The sequence below is a fragment of the Grampus griseus genome (assembly GCF_964374135.1).
Source record: "Grampus griseus genome assembly, chromosome: 4".
Taxonomy (NCBI): domain Eukaryota; kingdom Metazoa; phylum Chordata; class Mammalia; order Artiodactyla; family Delphinidae; genus Grampus; species Grampus griseus.
Window position 1 is genome coordinate 70,312,822 of NC_138997.1, and position 21,994 is coordinate 70,334,815.

Below are 21,994 nucleotides of genomic sequence, written 5' to 3' on the forward strand. Positions count from 1 at the left end.
TATCATTAAGGGAGTGAGTGAAGAGGCCAGCCACCGAATAGAAGAAATTTGCAATATAGAAAACCAACAAACGACTTAGTCCAGACTATGCATAGACCTCCTACCAATCGATAAGAAAATCTCAGAAAAAACAGTAGAACAATACACAAAAGACTTAGACAGGAAGCTTACAAAAGTCGATGACCAAATGGCCTAAGGAAAGGTCCTCAGTAGGGAAGATGCATATTGAATCCACAACGAGGTTGTGTTATTAATGCACCAGATTGGCCAAGTCTTTAAGCTATAGTCAGTAAATTCTAAGTGTTAGGTGAGATGTGGAGCAATGGGAACTCTCACACACTGCTGGTGTGAGCGAAAATTAATACAACCCCTTTGCAAAAATGTTTGGCAATATCTACTAAAGCTGAACGTATTCAAAGACTATGAAGCAGAAATTGCACTCCTGGGAATGTGCCCAACAGAGGTACATGCTTAGTTTCAACAACTATTACAACTATTACTAATAGCCCCAAACTATCAACTCAATTTGTCAATCAATTGTAAAATGGATGTACTGTGTTGTATTTTAAAATGGAATATTATACAGCAACATGGATGGACTTAGAGAATATCATACTAAGTGGTCTGACAGAGAAAGACTAATATCATATGATATCCCTTATATGTGAAATCTAAAATAATGATACAAATTAACTTATTTACAAAGCAGAAATAGAGTCATAGATGTAGAAAACAAATTTATGGTTACCAGGGGGGAAAGGGAGGGAAGAGGGATAAATTGGGAGATTGGGATTGTATATGTCAATGTATACTACTATATATAAAATAGGTAACTAATAAGGACCTACTGTATAGCACAGGGAACTCTTCTCTGTAATGTCCTATATGGGAAAAGAATCTAAAAAAGAATGGATATATGTATATGTATAATTGACTCACTTTGCTGTACAGGAGAAACTAACACAACATCATAAATCAATTCTACTCCAATAAAAATTAAACAAAAAGTAAAATGGAATATTATACAGCAGTGAAAATGAATGAACTACAACTATATCAATAATGTGGATGAATCTTACAAACATAATGTTGAGCCAAACAAGACAAATGGGTCAAAACATATATACGACTCCCTTTGTAAACATACAAAAATAGGCAAAACTAATCTATGATATGTGACGTCAGGTTAGCAATTACCTTTTGGGAAGGGGGAGAGAGGAAGGAGTGAATGAAAGGAGACCCAGGATGGGGTTTGGGGTGCTGCTAATGTTCTACTATGATCTAGGTGGTGACTATATGGGTGCAATCACTTTGTGATCTCCAACTGAGCAGTCCATCGATTATTTGTGCACTTTTGTGTATGTATATTATGCTTCAACAAAAGTGTTGCTTAAAAAGTTGCTTTGCCAACACGGGACAGATGGCTCTCCTCTGCCTTCAGATGTGCATCTTGAGACAAGCATGACATCACTCAGTAGCAATCCAGCCTGGAATGCGACCATGAATCTAACCTTGGGGAAATGTCACTCAGACCCCAAATGAGGAACAATCTACTAAAAAGGGGGAGGAAGGATTATATTATTTAAAAATATCAGTGTCATGCAAGAAAAAGAAGGCTGAGGAAATGTTCCAGATCAAAGGAGATCAAGGAGACACAATGGCTAAATGCAATCCCTGATCCTACACAAAAGGAGTCCGATTATGAAAGGTATGAGGTCAACTGAGAGAGAGAGAGAAAGGGAGGGAGGGAGGGAGAGAGAGAGAGAAGAGCCAATAGATGGCAAATGGGGCAAGTATTAACAACAGGTAAATCCAGGTCAAGTATATTAATTGTGTTTTATATACCATTCTTTTTTACTATATACTATTCTCTTTTTTGGGGGGGCTGTGCCGCCTGGCATGCGGGATCTTAGTTCCCTGACCAGGGATCAAAACCGTGACCCCTACAGTGGAGGTGCCGAGTGCTAACCACTGGACTGCCAGGGAATTCCCTATATGCTATTCATATTCTTGCATATTTTCTCCAAATTCAAAGTCGTTTCCAAATAAAAAGTTTTCAAAATGCATTGGCTTATTGGACAACTTCACTGCACTGATGCTAGTTGACATGGTTTCTGAGTTTACAAGTATTATGAATAAATCAACGACTGAACATCCTGCACAGCCCATTCTATTCCATTTATGTTACTGAGAAATACGCCAATCCCAGCCATACAGCGAAAGTTAATGAAAAAATTGTCCCCAGTAACCCTGTCAGACTCCTGCCAGGAGAATTAGCAACGATTCGCGAGTCATTTTTAATATCGCTTAAGTCTGAGAAAATGTAATGTCTGGGACACTTGAGTAGCTTTTCACACCATTTATTAATTCAATTATTGAGCAGCTCCTATGTATGTGCCAAGCCCAGTTTTAGGCACCAAGTGTAGTGCTGAAAAGTAGAGAGAATATATGCTACCTGAAGTCCAAAAGGGAACCTAAGAATGTAACAATATAAGAACAATAAAATGCAACCAGTATTTAATTTACAAATGCTTATCAACTGAATTCCAGCACAATGCAAAAGGTTCCAAGTGACAATTAAATACAAAGACAGTAGTGTTCTAAAAGTTTTGTTTCCCTAACTCTTACGGATCCGGAATTACCGTGCTAAGGAAGCATGTGTGTTGTCATTGTTGCTTTCCACCAGTATGTTCAGAACTACCCCATCACCATAGCTTCCCATGGAGTCCATACCAAAGAGAATGGAAAGAATAGGAGCAATCATTTATTGAGCAACTATTATGGACCAGGTAGTTAAAACAGTATCCCGTGTTGTGAGATAAATTGTGTTCCCACCAAAAGATAGGTTGAATTACTAACCCCTGAACTGTGAATGTGATTTTATTTGGAAAATAGGATCTTTGCAAACATAATCAAGCCAAGGTAAAGTCATACTGGATTCGGGTGGCCCCAACCCAGTGACTGGTTTTTTTTTTTTTTTCTTTCCTGGATCTATACCCAGGAGTGGAATTGCTGTGTTATATGGTAGTTCAATTTTTATTTTTATTTATTTATTTTTCTATTTTATTATTATTATTTTTTTTAACATCTTTATTGGAGTATAATTGCTTTACAATGGTGTGTTCGTTTCTGCTTTATAACAAAGTGAATCAGTTATACATATACATATGTTCCCATATCTCTTCCCTCTTGCATCTCCCTCCCTCCCACTCTCCCTATCCCACCCCTCCAGGCAGTCACAAAGCACCGAGCTGATCTCCCTGTGCTATGCGGCTGCTTCCCACTAGCTATCTATTTTATGTTTGGTAGCGTATATATGTCCATGCCACTCTCTCACTTTGTCCCAGCTTACCCTTCCCCCTCCCCGTATCCTCAAGTCCATTCTCTAGTAGGTCTGTGTGACTGGTGTTTTTATAGGAGAAAGGAGAGGGAGATTGAACACAGAGACACAGAGACATACAGAAAGGGGAGAAGAGAATGCCATTTGATGTCAGAGGCAGAGATCAGAGTGACGCAGCTGCAGGCCAAAGAATGCCAAGGTTTGCTGGCAACCACTAGAAGCTAGGAAGAGGCAAGGGAGAATTCTTCCTTGAGCCTTCGGAGGGAGGCTGGCCTTGCCTACACCTTAATTTTTAACTTCAAACCTCTAGAACTGTGAGAGAATAATTTCTGTTATTTTAAGCCACCTGTTTGGTGGTACTTTGCTAATGCAGCCCCAGGAAACGAATACAACCCTGCTTTATAATTGAGGACACTGGAGCTCAAAGATCTTATGCAAGTTGCTCAGGATCGTACAACTAGTACTTAGCAGAAACAAAAGTCCAAGCAAAGCTGTCTGGCTCCCAAGCCCATCCTGCCAATTGCTATCTCCAATCTTGCCTACTCTCCTGAATCATACCTGTAATATAATCATACCTGTAATGTCTACTTTATATTGTCATTTGCATGAAGATAGGCATCTCTTCCATGCCATGCTCTGGGACAGTGTCTTGGAGATTAGTCTTTTCCTGCCTTCAGACTTGGACTGAAACTCATGCCACAGGACCTCTCGGTTCTCCAGCCAGCTAAGTGTAGATCTTGGCATTTCTCAGCCTCCATAATCATGTGACTTAATTCTAGAATACAATAGAATAGATAGACATCCTACAACCTATTGGTTCTGTTTCTCTGAAGCTTGCTTCAGTGACTGCAGGGACTCTCTCTGGAAGGCAGCCAAAGTGGCATTGGCTGCTGTCCAGTGGAAGTGTCCAGTGACAGGGATGGTAGCACTAGAAATGTCAGTGTCCAGCTGCTGTCCCTTGCTCTTGTCACTTTTCCACATATGTCCTTGACAATCCTGTGGGCTACCTAAGTTCCTTTCAATAAATTCCTTTTCTGATAAAATCGTCCAATCCGTCTCTGTTACTTACTATTAGTTACAAAGGGACTTGTAAATGTGTCTGATAAAACCGGGTCGTTTCCTGCTTATCCAGTTTCATCACATATCACCTCTCCACTAGGTCCCTACACGTCATCCCTCCAGGTCTTTTTCTCCAAACTCTTCCCACCTTGAGTCTTTGGTGCTCGCCTTTCCCCGGGTGTACGTGGAGGCTCCTTCATGTTATTAAAGATTCAGCTCAACAGATCCCTTTCAGGGAGAACTTTCCTGATTGTACGATTTAAAGCGAACACTTCCCCACCAAGATGCGTTTACTAATTACTCTATTTTATTTTCTATATTGCACTTGTAACTACCTACAAGTTTATTAGTCATGCTTTTACTCGTTCATGGTCTACCTCACCCATTCGAATTTATCCCAGCAGAGCAGGGACCCCCTCTCCCTTCTGTCCTGTCAGTGCTGCCTCCTTAGAGCCTGGAATGGTGTTAGGCACATGACCAATGTGCAGGAATCATTTGCAGAATAGAGAAAAGGGAGGCCCCTCAAGGGAGATGTCCAGGCCAGACTTCTCGGTGAGAAGGGATCACTCTTCAAGCTTGAGCATTAATTTCTGAGTGCAGTAAACTCGTGAATTTTGTCTTTCTGTGGAGCCAAGCTTTGTCCCCCTCAGGGTGTCAGCAGGGGTGGTTCTGTCCATGTCGACTGCTGCCATTTAAACCCTGAAAACTGCTAGAGTGTTTGACAGTAAAACGTTAGCAGGCCAAAAGCCGTGATCACCCCAAGCTACAAATGTCATCAAGAGAGCCCTGGCTGTGTTGGCAAGAAAGGGCACCCAGGGCTACTTTTCCCTGAGAAGCAACAATAACAACAACAAAAAAGATTTATTTCTTTGCTCTGGTCTGCCTTCATTCTATTCTGATGCCGCTTGCTAGAGGAAGAGGGACGGACGAAGAGCAGAGGAGGGTCTGGTTTTCCATGCTTTGGAGAATGTTTGTAGGGCCAGCTGGGCTGGGATGGGTAGGGGCAGGAAGACCAGGGATACAGGGAGAGGGGTGGTGGGGAGAAAGGGAGGATGAAAAGAGCAGATATCACAGGGCTGAAGGGAGTTGAAGGGAAGGAGAGGAGGGAGCAGAGAGAAAAATCAGACAGAGGGAAAGAAAAGAGGATGGAGCAAGGGAAAAAGAGAAGGAAGGGAGGTGAAGGAGGAAAGAAAAGGAAAGGGAGAGCTGGGGAAGAGGATGAGGCTGGGGAAGGGAAGACAAATTTAGGGAACTGTAGATCCTGGGCCAGGTATTTTTGTATTTTTTGTTTGTTTTTTTGGTACGCGGGCCTCACCCGTTGCGGAGCACAGGCTCCGGACGCGCAGGCTCAGCGGCCATGGCTCACGGGCCCAGCCGCTCCGCGGCATGTGGGATCTTCCCGGACCGGGGCACGAACCCGTGTCCCCTGCATTGGCAGGCGGACTCTCAACCACTGCGCCACCAGGGAAGCTCATGTTTGTTTGTTTTTGAATGCTGATAAGAGCAAGTTCCCTCTGGGAGTTACTGAAAGGAACTCCTGCGTTTTTAATCTGGATCCCATCTTCCCCTCCTTTCTCTACCCTACCAATCCTGTTCAGTACCCACCGTCATCGGCACTGACCCACTGACTGCGTGCCAAACATTGATTTGAGGACCTCACCTGTGTTGACATTTAATCCTCATAGGAACTCTGTGAGGTGAAGTCAGTACTATTAGCCCCATTGTTTTTCAGATGAGAAAACTGAGGCACAGAGGGGTTACGTAACTTGCCAAAAGTCTCATGTCTGATGAACTGAAGGAGCTGAGATTCAATTCTAAGCAAGTCCACCTTCTCAAACACCCCCTCATTCAGTACATATTTACTGAGGAGCTACTATATTCCACGCACCACGATTCCCCTTCCAATTCCCCAGGCAAAGCTAACTGAGCCCTTTGTGCTCCCAAGGCACTGTGTGTACCCTGATCCCCTGGTAATGGGTTGTACACGTGTGATCCATCTCCTCCAGGAGCCCAGACGTTTCTTGAAGGCACCATCCACGCTTTGTTTTTTGTTTGTTTTTGCGGTACGCGGGCCTCTCCCTGTTGTGGCCTCTCCCGTTGCGGAGCACAGGCTCCGGATGCACAGGCTCAGCGGCCATGGCTCACGGGCCCAGCCGCTCCGCGGCATGTGGGATCTTCCCGGACCGGGGCACGAACCCGTGTCCCCTGCATCGGCAGGCGGACTCTCAACCACTGCGCCACCAGGGATGCCCATGCTTTGTTTATCCCTGTATGCCTGGCACCCAGTCCTGAGCCTCCTACGGGGGAGGTCCTCGGAAAATGTTTGTTGGATAATTGGGAGTCAATGATTGATTAATTAATATCACCTGCTGTGACTTTGAAGCTAGTGCCTCCGGTTCTAGAATAGCAGGCTTCACTTGGCTAGTGGGGAAACGCCAAAGCAGCAGCTAAGGTAGCCAAGAGAGAAAGCTGACAGTTGCCTGTCTGAGACCGGATGCATCTACTTCAAACCTGCGCAGCCCAAAGTAAGATTGGGGATGCGGGTGAGGCAAGCAAGGGAGAGCGATCGGATCGCCAAAGCCGGGCTAGGAGGCACTTTTCCAAAACTTATGTTTCCCAGGAAGCCGTGAACATCCCAGAGGGTTCAGTCCTGACACTGTGTGTCTGGGTTCTGAAGCCATGGCTGGGGCTGCACCTGTTATTTGCTCACATCTCAGAGAGGGCCTGGGTGGGACAACACACAAAAGCAAAGTCATTGCCCATTCTTAGCAGATTCTGCTGCATTCACAGAATCACAGACCCCAGAGATCAACCAAGCCAGTGGTGTTTACAACCTTTTTCTTGCTTTGGGTAGCAGACATCTTTCTTCTAAGCAGATATACGGACCAGATAAACGTCAGGTAGTTCTGGTTAAACCAAGGGTGGGAACTCAAAGTCCCCCCCACTCCCATCCTCCTGTTTACTGAGTATTTTGGAAATCGCTGATACATTGTGACCATCTCATTTCAAAGATGGCGAGTCCAACCCCCGCCCCCCGCCCCCACACACAGAGTTTAAACGACCCAGCAGAAGGCACCTGGGCGCCGAGCAGCCTTTGGTGGGATTGGGATTCGACAGATCTGAAGAGGTTTCCTCCATTATGTCCTGCTTCTTTTGTAATCAATACAAGTCCACTAAAAACAATGATGGGGACGGTGCCGTGTACTATCGAGCATGTGGTTGGCAGGGCCCACAGCTGATGTGCTGCTGCTGGTTGGGACCAGCCGACAGACGGGTTAGACAGATAGTGAAGCCCTGAGTTACATTCTGTGCACTTGCAAAACACTTGACAGGTCAAAAAACTCTATTTTCAGATGCGGCAGTATAATTCGTTAGAAGGTTAATTTGTGTGACGGGCAGAAGCTGCTGGAAGAAAACATCCCCTCCCTTTTGGAGCCTTCCTTTTTTAAAGCCTAGATTCATAGAAGGCATTATGCTAGGTTTTTCCTGAAAGGGTGGGGAGGCAAGCGGGGACCTGCCAGGGAGGCTGGGGACGTATGTGGGGAGACTGTCTGAGACCCACAGTGTGGAGGAAATGGAAAGCCAGGCCCTCCAGGTGCTCCAGGAAGACCATGAATTGAGTACTGTCCTGCCAACACTTAACCTGGATTATCTCATTTAATTCTACAAACAGCCAGTGAGCTAGGAGCTGTTCTTATTTCTATATAATAAATGAGGCAACCGAGGCTCAGAGAAATTACATGACTCACCTGAAGTCTTAGAGCTAATAAATGACAGAGCTGGGATTAACATTCAGGTCTTCTCAACTCCAAACACCAAACATTAATCACAATAATGTTCTTTTTACAATTTCCTTAATCTAAGGTGGAAGCTGATGGAATATCCCAAAGTGTAATTCAGCAATGGTACAATATAGTCTCGTCCATGCACATAATATTCTTATGTTCATGGATAGAACTTGCATTTCCTAGGGGAGGAGAGATGAACTGATTATTCTTTAGACAATTGTGCATAAGCACTGTTTCCATCAACTAGGATTTTGATGGATTCAGAATGTCAGGGAGTTGGAGGTTATACGGCCTGAAAGTACCTGGCATACAGTTGTTTTCATCATCGGTTAAAAGCGGGCTAAAGCTTTACTAATCAGCCCAGACAGGGGTAAGGATTGACATTCTTGGGGATAGGGGACTTAGAATCATTGGAGAACAGTTCAAAGAGAAAGTGATAGCCCATTGTTGTCTGAGCAGTGAATATCTAATGTAACCCTGGTGTGGTCTGGCTTTATTTATTTTTTTGCGGTACGCGGGCCTCTCACTGTTGTGGCCTCTCCCGTTGCGGAGCACAGGCTCCGGACGCGCAGGCTCAGCGGCCATAGCTCACGGGCCCAGCCGCTCCGCGGCATGTGGGATCTTCCCGGACCGGGGCACGAACCCGTGTCCCCTGTATCGGCAGGCGGACTCACAACCAGTGTGCCACCAGAGAAGCTCCAGTCTGGCTTTATTTTAATCATAGGCAAATGAACTGTAGATGCATATGTGTAATTGGAAAATAACTCCTTCTCTTCCAATTTCCTTTAGACATCTGAGAAAAGTTAATAATCTTCCTTTTAAAATTCACTGAATAAAAATCAATCCAGGCACACTAATATACCTTCTACTTTCTCAGCCCTTTTTTACTTACTGAAGGATATTATACTTTCAGATTTAATTAACCTTTAATGAGCACATGCACCTTACCTGGCACTGCTCTAGGCCTTCACATGTGGATTACCTTTATCTAATAAACGGACTAAAATCTATTATCACATACTTCCCCCTGACTCTGCTTTTAACCCAAACAAACAAATGCATTCCAACCTCTACATTTGTTAGAAGTGGGCCCCAAATATAAGGTCTTAAACTTCCAGTAGCTAATGTGACGTTTCTTACCTGAAAATGCCAGGCTTTTGGTATGTCCTTGCAATGTGAAATTATAAGTTTCATTTACATGTAGTGATCTGGAGTGATAATCATGATACAGTGGAAATTAAAAATGTAAGTTGCAGAATATATAATCCCATTCCTTTAAAGAACAAGAAATATATATACAGAGAGAGAGAGATGAGAGACAGATAGATGATAGAGGTAGAGATATATTTGTATGAAATAGAAAGTTATGAAGGAACCATATCAAAGTTAACATTGATTACCTAAGAGAGAGTAACAGTTAATTTGAAAACAACAGCCTTTGTGCTGCAGAAGACTGGAACACTTGCAGACAAGGAAGGTGTACTTCCTCCAGTATCTTTCTGTTGAGTCAAAAGAGGAGTCTCTGTTTAATGGCTGGGAAATGCTCCCCAAGTGCCCTTGGACAGGAAATCTTCCAGCAGGAGGAGACATCGTTGGCCAGTCCAGAGTTGGGATGGGATTTTTAAGCTGCTAGACTGCAGGGAACTTTCAGGGGTTTCCCAAATGTGGTCTGTGATGGACTAGAGAGTCTGGGGGCTTGCTGTGGGAAAGGGAGGGTAAGAGCCTGCCAGGCGGGCCCCTGGGACCCCATTGCCACTGAATGTTTTGCTTACTGGGATTTCCATTTAACTGGGGATTCAGCAGCGACCCCAGCAAAAGAAATTGTAAATTTCTGATTCCATTGAGAAGGACTTTGGAGTCAAACAAAATTTGCTTACACTCCCTGAGTCTTAGTTTCCTCACTTGTGTAATGCAGATGAAGTCCTACCTCCTAGGGCTGTTTCGAGGATAAGATGAAATAATGCAAGTTAAGTGCCTAGTGCTTGATAAATGGTTATGTGAAAGGAAAAAGGCTCACCTGAGTGGTAAATAGAGGCACGGGTAGGGCAAGTGACGGGCTTGGAATACCTTCCATGGTACAATTATCTTCAACTTTTCCTGTCACCTTTAGACATTATTCATTTCAGAGACCTGGGTTTACCTGGACCTGTGGTTGTCACCCACACATGCTGTGTGCACCTGGGGACTTCCGCCTTCACTGTCTGTTTAAAAAAGTCATCTCCTTTTGCAAGGTCAGATATCTAAGTCCTGGTCATCCTGGGAGGGAGGAAGGGCCATAGAGACCCACAAAGTCCAGTAAGTAAGTATCATGGTGGAGAAGACCCCTTCTTGTATGTGATGCCAGGAAAAAATGTGAAGGTTTTACTGAGTGAGGCTAACCCAGGTAGTCTGACTTGATTATAATAGGACAATAGAGGCAGTGTGACACAGTGGTTCAGAACCTAAACTCTGATGCTAGACTCCCTGGATTCAAATCCTGCTTTGGCAATTTACTAGCTAATGAGCTTGGTCAAGCTACTTGATCTCTCTATGCCTTTGTTTCCCCATCTATAAAATTACATAGGGTCGTTGTGAGGATCAGATTAGTTAATGTACGTAAAGCGCTTAGAACATAATTAGACCTATATAAGGATGCTGTATGGGTTAGCACATATACTGCATTCCCCATACCAATGTCTAGGCAGACATAACTAATCAACAGCAGCATTCTTTTTCACTCAACCTGTTTGAGGTCCCTGTATCCTTCCCAACAGTCACTCCAAGTAGTTGTTGATTGATTAGCTCACCCAATGAAAACTGTTTTCACATCCTAGTCAACTGGAATATTTGGATATAAGCAGTGGAGAAAGTCAGTTTACCCATACCAGTTTTCTAGACCACACACTCCCCAAGGATAAAGCGTACCCTGATTAGCGGCAAATGATGCCATTTAAGGGCTGTTTGGCCTTTAGGCCCAGGAGCCTGTTGTGTCAACACAAGTGTTTTCAGCTGCCCTAGAATACATTCTGAGACAAGCAACCACGACAAGAGTGCTTGCCTGTCCTCATTCTTCATTACCTATAGAACAAGAGCAGCTGCTAAGCCACAGACCACAAAGAAAAAGTCAGTCTCACAAAATACACCAGGGTCCTGCTGATGTGCCTGAAAAAGCATACACAGTTCAAAGCCAACCACGGACGGAGACATCTAGACGAGCCACTTGAGAACATTTATTTCAATTAGGAGCCTTTACCCTGAGGACCTAGCCCTTGTGAGGTTAAACCCCTCAGTCGAACCCACATCATAAAAGCTGCATTTAACCAACAAAAGTGGAATCAACAGTGAAGGAGACATATGGGCGACAGCTTAATTTATGAGCAACAGTAACAACTGTTGAAGCAAAGGCAAGGTGGTATGTTCACCTACACGCTCACTGATCTGCAATTCTTGATTTGCCCTTTCTCCAATGCCTCTCTCTGCACTTCAGACCCCAGCCCCTTCTGCAAACCCAACATTTTGTTTTTCTCACAAGGCTCGAATGAACAAGACTGTTCTTTGAAATATAAAGGCAAAAATGTTCTTGAAGGATATGAGGAAGGTCCCATGGTGCATAAGGGAGGGGGCAGATCATGAACCTGGGAAATCAACAGATGATCCTGGAGCCTCACATTAACTTTGACTTCAACCACCATTCTCACCAACATTTAGAGGAGCTGGTAATAGGGAGCAAAATGGTTGATTTGCTTTCTCTACATTTTCTTGTATTTTTGAAGGGGAACTGAAATGGCTAAAACATCATCCAGAACCCAGAGAAAGACCATAAGGAGCTTGCCTATACACCAACTAGTTTATAGTGATTCGGATTCAGAGATCAAACAAACTAGAGCTTGCCTCTCAACTCCGCTGCTCATGGCTGTGAGGTTTAGGGCGAGGCAGTTTTCTCACCTTGAGACGGAGATAAATCACACCTACCTCCTAGTGTTATTCTGAAGCTTAAATAAGGTAAAATGTGTAAAACATCTGTTGGAGGACAGGGAGAAGAAAAATGCCCATCGAAATGAGAAATTGTCTTGAGACCGAAAAATGAGGCAGGCAGCTCGATTTAATCAACGGATCAGTTTATCATAGGGTAGCTTACTCACGGGGTGGATTGGGCAGACAATGATCTAGAAGTATTTGCAGCTGCACTCCACACTGCCGAGGGGCCACTGGGATACTTTTATAGATAACCTAGGGTATGGGGGTACGTGCTTGGAAACAGGGAGTGCATTCCTAAGTCAAGATATATGAATGGGTAACTAGTCTCACGGGCGCCGGGAATACATCAACAAAGGATTTCATCATGGTTTGGAGACTACCAGAGCATAGAGGCCACCTGGTTGTAATGATTAGTAAACGATATCTATTAACTACAAAGCCCTTAACAATAAAGAAGTGATTTACCGCACAGCATAATCCTGGGTAGGGACAGTGGAAGAACAGGAGGAACTGTGTGGGCCCAAGATGGCATCAGTAATGCTAACAGTCATACAACATCCGATGTAGGTCCAGGTAAAGAGGAGGCGTTCAACAACTGGTAGCCATCATTATCTTCATCACCATTGGCATCATCATCACTGATAATACCCAAACAAGGCAACCTATCAATTGTCACTGTTATTTATATGACCGAAACATCTAATCTAGAAAGATCCCAGAGACATAAATGACTGCGTGCGTGTGCTGTGAGCGCCAAAAATGTGCCGTCATCTTACAAGGCAAGAATTATTGAAAATTAATTCATTTAAATTATCTGAATACTCATTAACTGCAAACAAGCATGAGATAAAATTTTGGGATAATGTTCTAAAACTGTATCATGGGGATGGTTGCACAGCTCTATAAATTTAATAAAATCACTGAATTGTACACTTACAATGAGTGGATTTCAATGTTAATTATACCTCAATAAAGGTGCTAAAAAAAAAGTCTCCCTAGGCAGGCGCTGAAGGGGGATTCAGATGACAGGAAGAACAGAAATTACCTTGCATGCAGCATAGAAAGACAAAAAGAAGGAAAATATGAAAGATTAAGAGACATGGAGGGCAGAGTGAGGGGCTCTAAGATGCAATGAATTGGAATCCTAGATGGAGAACTGAAACAGGATGGGCAGAGGCAATTTTAAAAGGGCTAAGGATTTGCCAGCATCAGTGAAAAACACCAATGCATAGATTCAGAGTCCAAAGAATCTCGAATAAGATAAATAGAAAGAAATTCGAGCTTAGATATATAATAGTGAAACCAAAGACAGAATGTTAGAAGCAGTAAAGAAAAAAAGATAACTATCTTCAAAAGAACAATAGACTGACCTGGCTTCTCAACAACAACAATGGAAACCAGAAGAAAGCATGGAAATAAGCATGCTGAAGTTGCCAACCTTGAGTTTTATATCCAGTGAATATATCTTTCAAGAATGACGGTGAAGTAATTTAGACAGCAAAAACAAGATTTCCCGCCTACAGACCTTCACTAAAATAAAGTTCCTCCTCTGTGTTTTACAATCACTTTAACTCTTCATTTCTTCCACATGCTGGACCTTGAATATTCCCAAAAATCTAGACAAGGGTTATTAGATTTAGCAAACAAAATACAGGACACCCAGTTAAATTTGAATTTCAGATAAACAACAAATACATCTTTAGCATCTATGTGTCGCCAATATTGTATGGGACATTTAACTGGGTGTCCTCTGTTTTATCTGGCAACACTAGTATATACAAGGGGAGAAATGTTAGAGACAGAATTGGAATCGTCTGTTTGTAGGTGATGGCCACATCCCAGGGATGAGATGAAACAGACTAGGGCTTGATGGGAGAAAAGACATGAAGGGCCAGACTCTGTGCAACTCTGACCTTTGAAGGGGTGATGGAGGAAAACAGAGAGGAGGAGAACCAGTGAGGGCAGGCCAGGGGGCAAGTTCCAAGGAGAAGCATAAAACTTCATTCATTCAACAAGTATTGAGTGTCCGCTACAGACCAGGTACTGTTCTAGGCACTGTTCTAAATAATCAAATAATTGAAAAGAGTGCTCTGAAATCGGCACAATGAAACGTAGTGATCATTTAAGGGTTACGGGTAAAAGTCTCTCCTTAGGCTAACTCCAATTGCGAAGTACAGGCTTCCTGGAGAAAGCTGAGACTTCTAAGGCATCTCCATGGGAAAGAGTGCTGTGTTACATGAGTGATGTCTGCACGGACATGGATAGCGAGATGCCAGCATGGGAAGACCAGGTACTTGCCACCACGGAGGTGCAGAGACTTCATATACCACTAAGCAAACTTGGGCAAGTCTTTACCTCCTGCAAACTCGTGAGCAATTTAACCTCTGGAGTGTCTAATTTTAACAAGTGAACGATAACCAGAGAAACTAGTGACCCACCACATATAGGTATTTCATGTTAATTAATTTTAACACTGACTATAGTATCGGTGGGGAGCAGATAACACAAAAAAATCAAAATAATTACAGTACCAGGCAGAATAGATTGATAAGAGCAATAAAAATGATGGGTACCAAATGTCATGGGGATTCAAAGGCAACTTCCAATTGAGTTTATTTCCCTGGTCTTGAAGGGTGGGGGGCTTGTTGGGAGAGAAGAGACAACATAAAGTCAGAATGGATGGAAGCAGAAGAGTGGGGCATATTTATGAGTCGAGGGTCACATGAGAGAAGCGTGGAGAGAAGGCTGGAGCAAGAATAGAGAGCCTTGAATTCCTGGCTAAAAAGTTGGGATTTTAATAAAACACAGAAATCTCTATAGCAAAGTCAATTTTCACCAGCAAACTAGTATGGTACTGTTTGCATTTTACAGAAAGACAACAGGTAGAAGCACATTTTTGACCGTAGAGTTCTATGCGGGGTAACCGGGAGCATCTTCTTCCTTCCTAACGAGCCTAATCAGCCATGACAAAGGTCACCATTTTTTAATTTTAATTTTTATTTTTTTTGCGGTACGCGGGCCTCTCACTGTTGTGGCCTCTCCCGCTGCAGAGCACAGACTCCGGACGCGCAGGCTCAGCGGCCATGGCTCACGGGCCCAGCCGCTCCGTGGCATGTGGGATCTTCCCGGACCGGGGCACGAACCCGTGTCCCCTGCATCGGCAGGCGGACTCTCAACCACTGCGCCACCAGGGAAGCCCAAAAGTCACCATTTTTGAATGCTATTTATGTAATAGGCATATGAACAAGGTGGTCTGACAGCTTCATTTTAGTACATTGAGGCAGTTACCACGGTTTTGGAAAATGAGATTTCAGGAGTTCATCTGCCCAATGTCACAGAGCAATAAGGGGTCGAGACAAGGCTGGCACCTTTGAACCCAGTGAGAGACTGGACACCAAGCATCTACTTTGTGATTAAAAGCTGGGCCAGTGAAGGTAACAGCTACATTAATAATATAAGGGCCAGGGATTGCTTCTAACTCTTGATTACACACACATGAGAAAGTCTAAATGACAATGAAACCATTCATAAAGGATTTCTTTGTTTTGTGGTCAATTAGCATTCATTCCTGTCAGTAATAATATAATGGAAAAACGCTTGACTGAGTTGTGGGTCTGTTTTTCATTGATTATTGATGTTTCTGGCCACACCATTCCCTCCTGATTTTAAAAGGATTCTTCTTCATTACAGTTCACCGTTCACCCCTTTTCCCTCTCCTTCCAGGAGTTACTTCTGCAGATGTAGATGCCATGTCAAAAAAGAAAATAAAACTGATGGTGTTTTGTGTGCTTAACTCATTTTTAATAGGATTTTGTGGTTGGGGGTGATTCTTTGTTTTAAGCTGGAGTAACACTCAGGCTCTATGCAGGTTCCAATGGTCTGGACAGTCCCTGCTGATCACAAAGGTTGCTCCAGCCAAAGGACAGTACCAAATTAAAAGGCACAAGTCACCTCTCTCCAAGCAAGTGATAGAACTTCACTTTGTTCCAGAAGCAAGTGAGAATGAAGATGAAAGGGTGGAACATGGACATGTCAGAAGGGATGTTAAAAATCCAAGCCAACAAGAATACAAACCACGTTCTTGGGATTCCTCATGTCAACCTTGTGAATTACTTTACTGTTCATATTAATTTTTAGACAATCTCTTTTAGGAAGAAACATGCCAGTTATATTAGATTGAACCACATAAAATTGCTGCTAACCAGGATGGTCATTTCACATGAGTCAACCTAATAATCATCACAGCACTGTGCAGTCATCTCAATGTGTTCTACATTTATTTCTCAATTTAAATGGAGACCTTGGGCTGTAGAGAGAAAATGAGAAAATACAGCACATACAAATTCTTAACAGATGTCTGTTGAATCTTTAAGTATATAAATCCTAGCAATCTGGTAGCCTCGCGTGTATCTTACGCATCCTAGGTACAAACCATTCTAATGTCAGGGTGAACGCACTTTAACACTTTCCAGTTTAATTTCCCTGAGTCTGAAATAATTAAAACTTCCACTTGATTTATATATTTACACTTTTATTAGAATTCTTCAGAACTGTGAACAATTGGACAACATATCAGAGAAAAAACATATAGAACATCAACATCCTTTAAACTTGCACCGCTTACATATTTACACATAAAGTTACTTACTGTATATATAAAAAATATTTTCAAGGACTCATGGGCTTGGGAATATTCAAAAGACATTATTGCTACATTTCAATATTTACCAAAAAAAGCCACAAAATAATTTCAAACATTAAGCCACTGCCAAAGAAACATGGGATGTAAAAAGAAAAAAATTATAAAAATATAAACTTTCAAGAATATCCAAGACAAAACTCTCAGTGAAGTGCCCCTGAAGTACCTAGACATCTACAATTAACAACCATTTTTCTTACTATAATCAAAGTCAATAGAAACACAAAGGAAATTTTCAAAGTATGGCAAACAGCGACAACTTCTTACGTGACAACAAAACGCCCCAACCTGTTACCTTTGGAAAGGTGCGAGAGCATAGAACTCCAGTGCAAATGGTTACTTCCAGATAAATGGCCACAGTTCTCTAAATGAAAGCTAAGAGACCTAGGAGGAGAAAACCGTGAGGGCAGCATACCTGAATCTCACGAGACAACACACAAACCTTGCCATGTACCCATGGATCTCTTCCAGTTGGGTAGGAAAAAAAAAGGTAAACTCTAACAGTAATATCCAGGCTACAGCCGAAAGTGTAAAATTTAAATCTGTTTCAGTGGGAAAGTAGCATTAATAAGGTCTAAGGAACAGGTAGAGTATGTTGAGTATAAATAACAGAGTGCCTTAAGTGCAGGTGGATTGCAAATCAACAGGTCCTTAAGCACTGCACCTCCTATATGCCTCTATGTAAGCTTTGGTAAGCTTCTCTACACAGCTAGGTGGAGTGAAACAAGAGCTGTGCTGAAGAAAGCCAAGCGACTTCTTGGGTACTGAAGGACCCTCTTGGGCTCAAGGCAAGACTACTCCCAAAATATTTGTCTACAAGCATACACACGCGCGCACGCACACATACACACTTATATAGATACTGGCCCAGTGTCTAGGACATGTCTGTGATGGAGGCTGAATTTAAAGTTTACTTCCGGCTACAGAAGAATCCAACTGAGACAGTACTGTTTTGTCACTTCTGCCGGAGTCATGCAGTAAATCGGTCACTTTTTCAAACGGCATCAAATCCACTGAACACAATGCCATTCTGAAGCTGGTCAGCTTGTTCTGGACAATCTCTAGAGCAAGTTCATCGGCTACAAAGGAGATCTCTGTTAAGACTGTGCTTGGCAATTATGTGTTTTCTTTAAAAAAGAAAAAAAAAAAAAGCACTAACGGTTTCCTTCAAACTTGTCTGGCTCTTCAGCTATCCCTACACACAGCAGACTCAAGCCAGAATCGTATCCAGAAACTACATCGTGTGGGTTTCCCCCCTCAAATATGTGAATCTGTACAATTTACAGATGGGTATATACAAAATGCAGGCTGGGGAGGCCTTCTCTCCAATTCAGCTCCCTAATTGTGAACTCTATTTAGAAAACAGGTCAGGACCACAAAGGCTCACACCCAGCAGTCTTTATTCGTGCCTGGAAAGCATTTTTCCAAGGCCTACGTCTCACTCCCAGCATGAAATACTAGATATCTTGAGCCCAGATACTCATAGGCTTCTGCCCTTTGAATAACATTCTATTTTCCACATCAAGGGATGAGCTTTCGGTTTCTAATCCTGCCGCATCATCGTATCATTACGGATGGTTATGAGGAATGAAGGTGACTACTGCCATGTATTCAAATAAACTATCAACTATACTTTTCAGGCAGAAATTGGAGAAGCCCTGGGAAGGACTCAGGGTGTCTATAGCCCATCCCACCCACCCTTTCTCCAAGTCTGAAGTTATTCCGTTAACGGGGGCTAGCTTGCTATTGGGAACATATGCAGCTCAATGGTAGCGGATGACAGAAATCATCGGCCACTAAAGTATGCTCATAAAGACAGGAGTACAGTGGGGTGTCCATTACCCTGGAGGAGGATTCGAGTCGAAGGAAAACAAAATAACCATTATGAAAACCAAAAGAATGGGGGCCGTTCTTGTCGGGGAGCCCCCCAACACCGACCCCCAGATGTGCATTCTGTTTCAGACGTCTTCGTGGACAAGCAGAGGCTGCGTGGAGGATGTGCTGCTGCCCACCGAGTTGATCCGCACGGAACGGTCCACCGAGGGGGTCTCCCGATGGGGGCTGCAGTTCGCTAAGTTGGAATAAATCTGAGGAAAACAAGTCCGCAGTTAATACACCAGCCCCCATAACGAGCACAGCAACAAAGGGGCACGTCTGCAGCCTCAGAATCACAACTTATGAAGACTCCTAAAGCCAGAAGGTTTACAAGACCTTACAGCCAAGAACCAAATCATATTGACCAAAGACAAGCTTTGTTCTATCCCTCATTTTCCCCAAGGTCTGACTACCTAAGAAGTGATGGTGCAAAATGTGCTTTTCTGCTGGGACACATCTGGGAAAGAGAATGATCTAACTTTTATAAAAGGTGTATAAATCTCTACAGCCAACTCCAATCCAAAGGCTGATGTCAGTCACTAAGAAATCGGTGGTCCTTCCGGGGGTTTTCCATTGAGAACCGGGCTCTTGGGTGTGAAATGCTGTTTAATTCAAAATGTGCTTTGACACCCGGAAGAGCAAGCTTCAACCCAAAAGTATCAGTGGTATATGCTGAAGAAAAGACAGTTCTAAACACACAAACCAGAAAAAAAGCAGGTTAAAAAAAATCTGAGTCAAAGTAAGGATCACTCATTCTTCCTTAAAAGCCAAACAAATGATGGATTTGAGTTTTGATTTCCCCCCTCCTCAAATCACTGGGAGGGATCTCCCAACTTCAAACAACGTCTTCATTCTCTATGGCTTGTGGCCATGACAGCTATCTGCCACATTCTGGCTATGCTTTCTTGAGCAGAAGGTTTATTTTACTGCAGCAACAAGCTGTCTTTTCTCTGATTTTATTCTAGTGCACATCACCCCAACCCTCCAAAGCCTGAATAGCCTGACACGTGAGGCAGAGCGCATGCCGACCCCATGACCAGCACTTGGGGTGGAAGAGGAAATGTGGCAAGTCCTTATGGAAACATCTATGTCCACACTTCTGAGTGCCAAGCCCTCTACTCTTTCACCTCCTTATTTAATAGCCCTTGGCCCAGAATGGAGGGGTTGGGTAAAAAGAAACTGTTTCCATTGCTTTACTTTCCTACCCAAAGCCCAATTTACAGCCCAAGCCAAGGAGAGAAGGGGTGGGTAGCTTAGTCCTCACCCCCAGAGCCTGAGAAGGACACGCTTGGAACCAAGAGAGCAGAGGTCCTTTGCCCGGCTAGAGTGTACTCACGTGATTGGTGCTCTCTGAAATCTGCTTCTCAATCAGCTGCACAATCTGCTTAAATGTCGGCCTTTTCAGGGGATCAGCATCCCAGCAAGTCTTCATGATGTCATACCTGCAAAATGAGGGCCATTTATCACTCCTCAATGCCCTTAACTGGTCCTCAGGTGTATGCCATGCAGCAATTTCAAAAATAATTCCAGGGCTACGCAACTGGACATAGTGAATGACATGGGCATAAAATAAAACTGTGTCTATGAGATGCTGCCAAAACTTTCTGTATATTTGGTGACAAGAATTATGAAAATCAGCTACAGAAACGACCTTTGACCAAGATGTCATAAAAAAGGAGCCAAGCGACATTTTAAACTGTGCTAGTGAAAACCCTCAACATCTGAGCTTGTCTTTAAAAAGGAAAATAAAAGGGGAAACATTATCTGAAGGAAGAATGTCCGGGCCCTTACATTTCCGCAGGTGCGTGCTCAGGGCTGAGCATTCGGAAACCTTCCTTGATCATCTTGTAGAATTTAGAATCGACTGGCATTCCAGGGTAGGGGCTGCTTCCTGAGGCACAAACAGTTTGCAATCAGTGTAACAATACGCAAGCAGGACGCTGACAACACCTTAAAGAAGATGCTCTAAGTCTGATCAAGGAGGCTTTGGCAAGGCTCGTTTTACCTAAAGAGAACAGCTCCCACAGAAAAATCCCATAGGACCAGACATCACTTTCAAACGTGTACACACAGTTGAAAATGCTCTCTGGTGCCATCCACTTCACAGGTAGCCGAGCCTGCAATGGAAGCATAACAGAGTCAACAATGTTAATTATGAAGCTCAAAAAAAAAAACAAAAAAAAAACGGAACAGAATATATTCCTATAAATGTTGCTTCTGCTGAGAGGTGGAGGTGAGAACTTGACGGGCATCTCACGAAGGCCCACATAACCTCAGATGACCCCGACTGCCTCTGAAATAGGTGGATCACAAGTACAGCTGACCCTTGAACAACGAGGGTTTGAACTGCATGGGTCCACTTACACATGAGTATGTCTCAATAATAAATTCTACACGGTCTGCGGTGAGTCGAATCCAAGAATGCAGAGGAACCGTGGATACGGAGGGCTGGCTCTAATTTATACTGAGATTCGTCCCTGCATTGTTCAACTGTATACTATCCCCATTTTCAAGATGGGGACATTGAGTCTGTACAGTGTGGTGGATAGGAGCACAGACAGTCAGACACAGATACATGGGTTCTAACCCTGGCTCCACCACTGGCCTTGTGTAACACAGAGGTTAGTTACCACTGAATGTTATTTACCCTTTTCCCTTGATAGAAACATGGCCTCCCACGGTAAGGACTGCATGGCCCAGCTCCTTCCCAGCTGCGTGCAGCCATGTGGCTCAGTTTTGGCCACTAAGGTATATAAGTGTTGTGTGACAGCTTTAGGAGAACTTCCTTAAAATGAAGCTGGCATGTGCCCTGTGGCCTTTTCCTTCTTGTCTCTTCTGGATGTGTTGGCTGGCTCTCTCATGGCCATATCATGGACCATGAAGATAAGGGCTACACCAAGGATGGTAAAAAAAAAAAAAAAAAGAAACAAAGGTGGAGGAATTCACTCCCCCTAGTACATCATGGAACCTCCATACCAGGCCCGGCCTGCTACTCCTATATTTGTTTTACTTTTTTGGGGGTGTTCTGTCATATGCAACCAAAACTATCCCTTACTAATACAGTGGGAAAGTCACTTATGCATCTATAATTAAGCCTCAGGATATTCTTCTGTAAAGCAAAAATAATACTTCAAATTCCATGAGTTGTCTTGGGGGTTAAATGAGATAATATGGGTACCAGTGCTTAGCTGGGTACTGCTGACTCACTAGCGTCTGAAAACTTGCCCTGTACAAGCAAGCACGTGATAGAGAGTAGCGGATATGCTGACTATGACT

The 21,994-nt window shown here is 43.4% G+C and overlaps 1 protein-coding gene across 4 annotated transcripts in view; it reads right to left on the reverse strand.

Moving 5' to 3' along the window:
• Positions 1–18,573: 18,573 nt before the first annotated feature.
• Positions 18,574–21,994, reverse strand: part of KIT (KIT proto-oncogene, receptor tyrosine kinase) — an 83,723-nt gene continuing 80,302 nt past the window's right edge. For all 4 annotated transcript variants that reach the window (XM_082653917.1, XM_082653915.1, XM_082653916.1 and 1 more), the window contains exons 18-21: positions 20,724–20,835; positions 20,510–20,609; positions 20,055–20,160; positions 18,574–18,930 (exon numbers count right to left, since the gene is read on the reverse strand). In XM_082653917.1, coding sequence (XP_082510043.1) covers positions 18,802–18,930; positions 20,055–20,160; positions 20,510–20,609; positions 20,724–20,835 — 447 coding nt within the window. In that variant the 3' untranslated portion in view covers positions 18,574–18,801. The remainder of the gene's footprint in view (positions 18,931–20,054; positions 20,161–20,509; positions 20,610–20,723; positions 20,836–21,994) is intronic.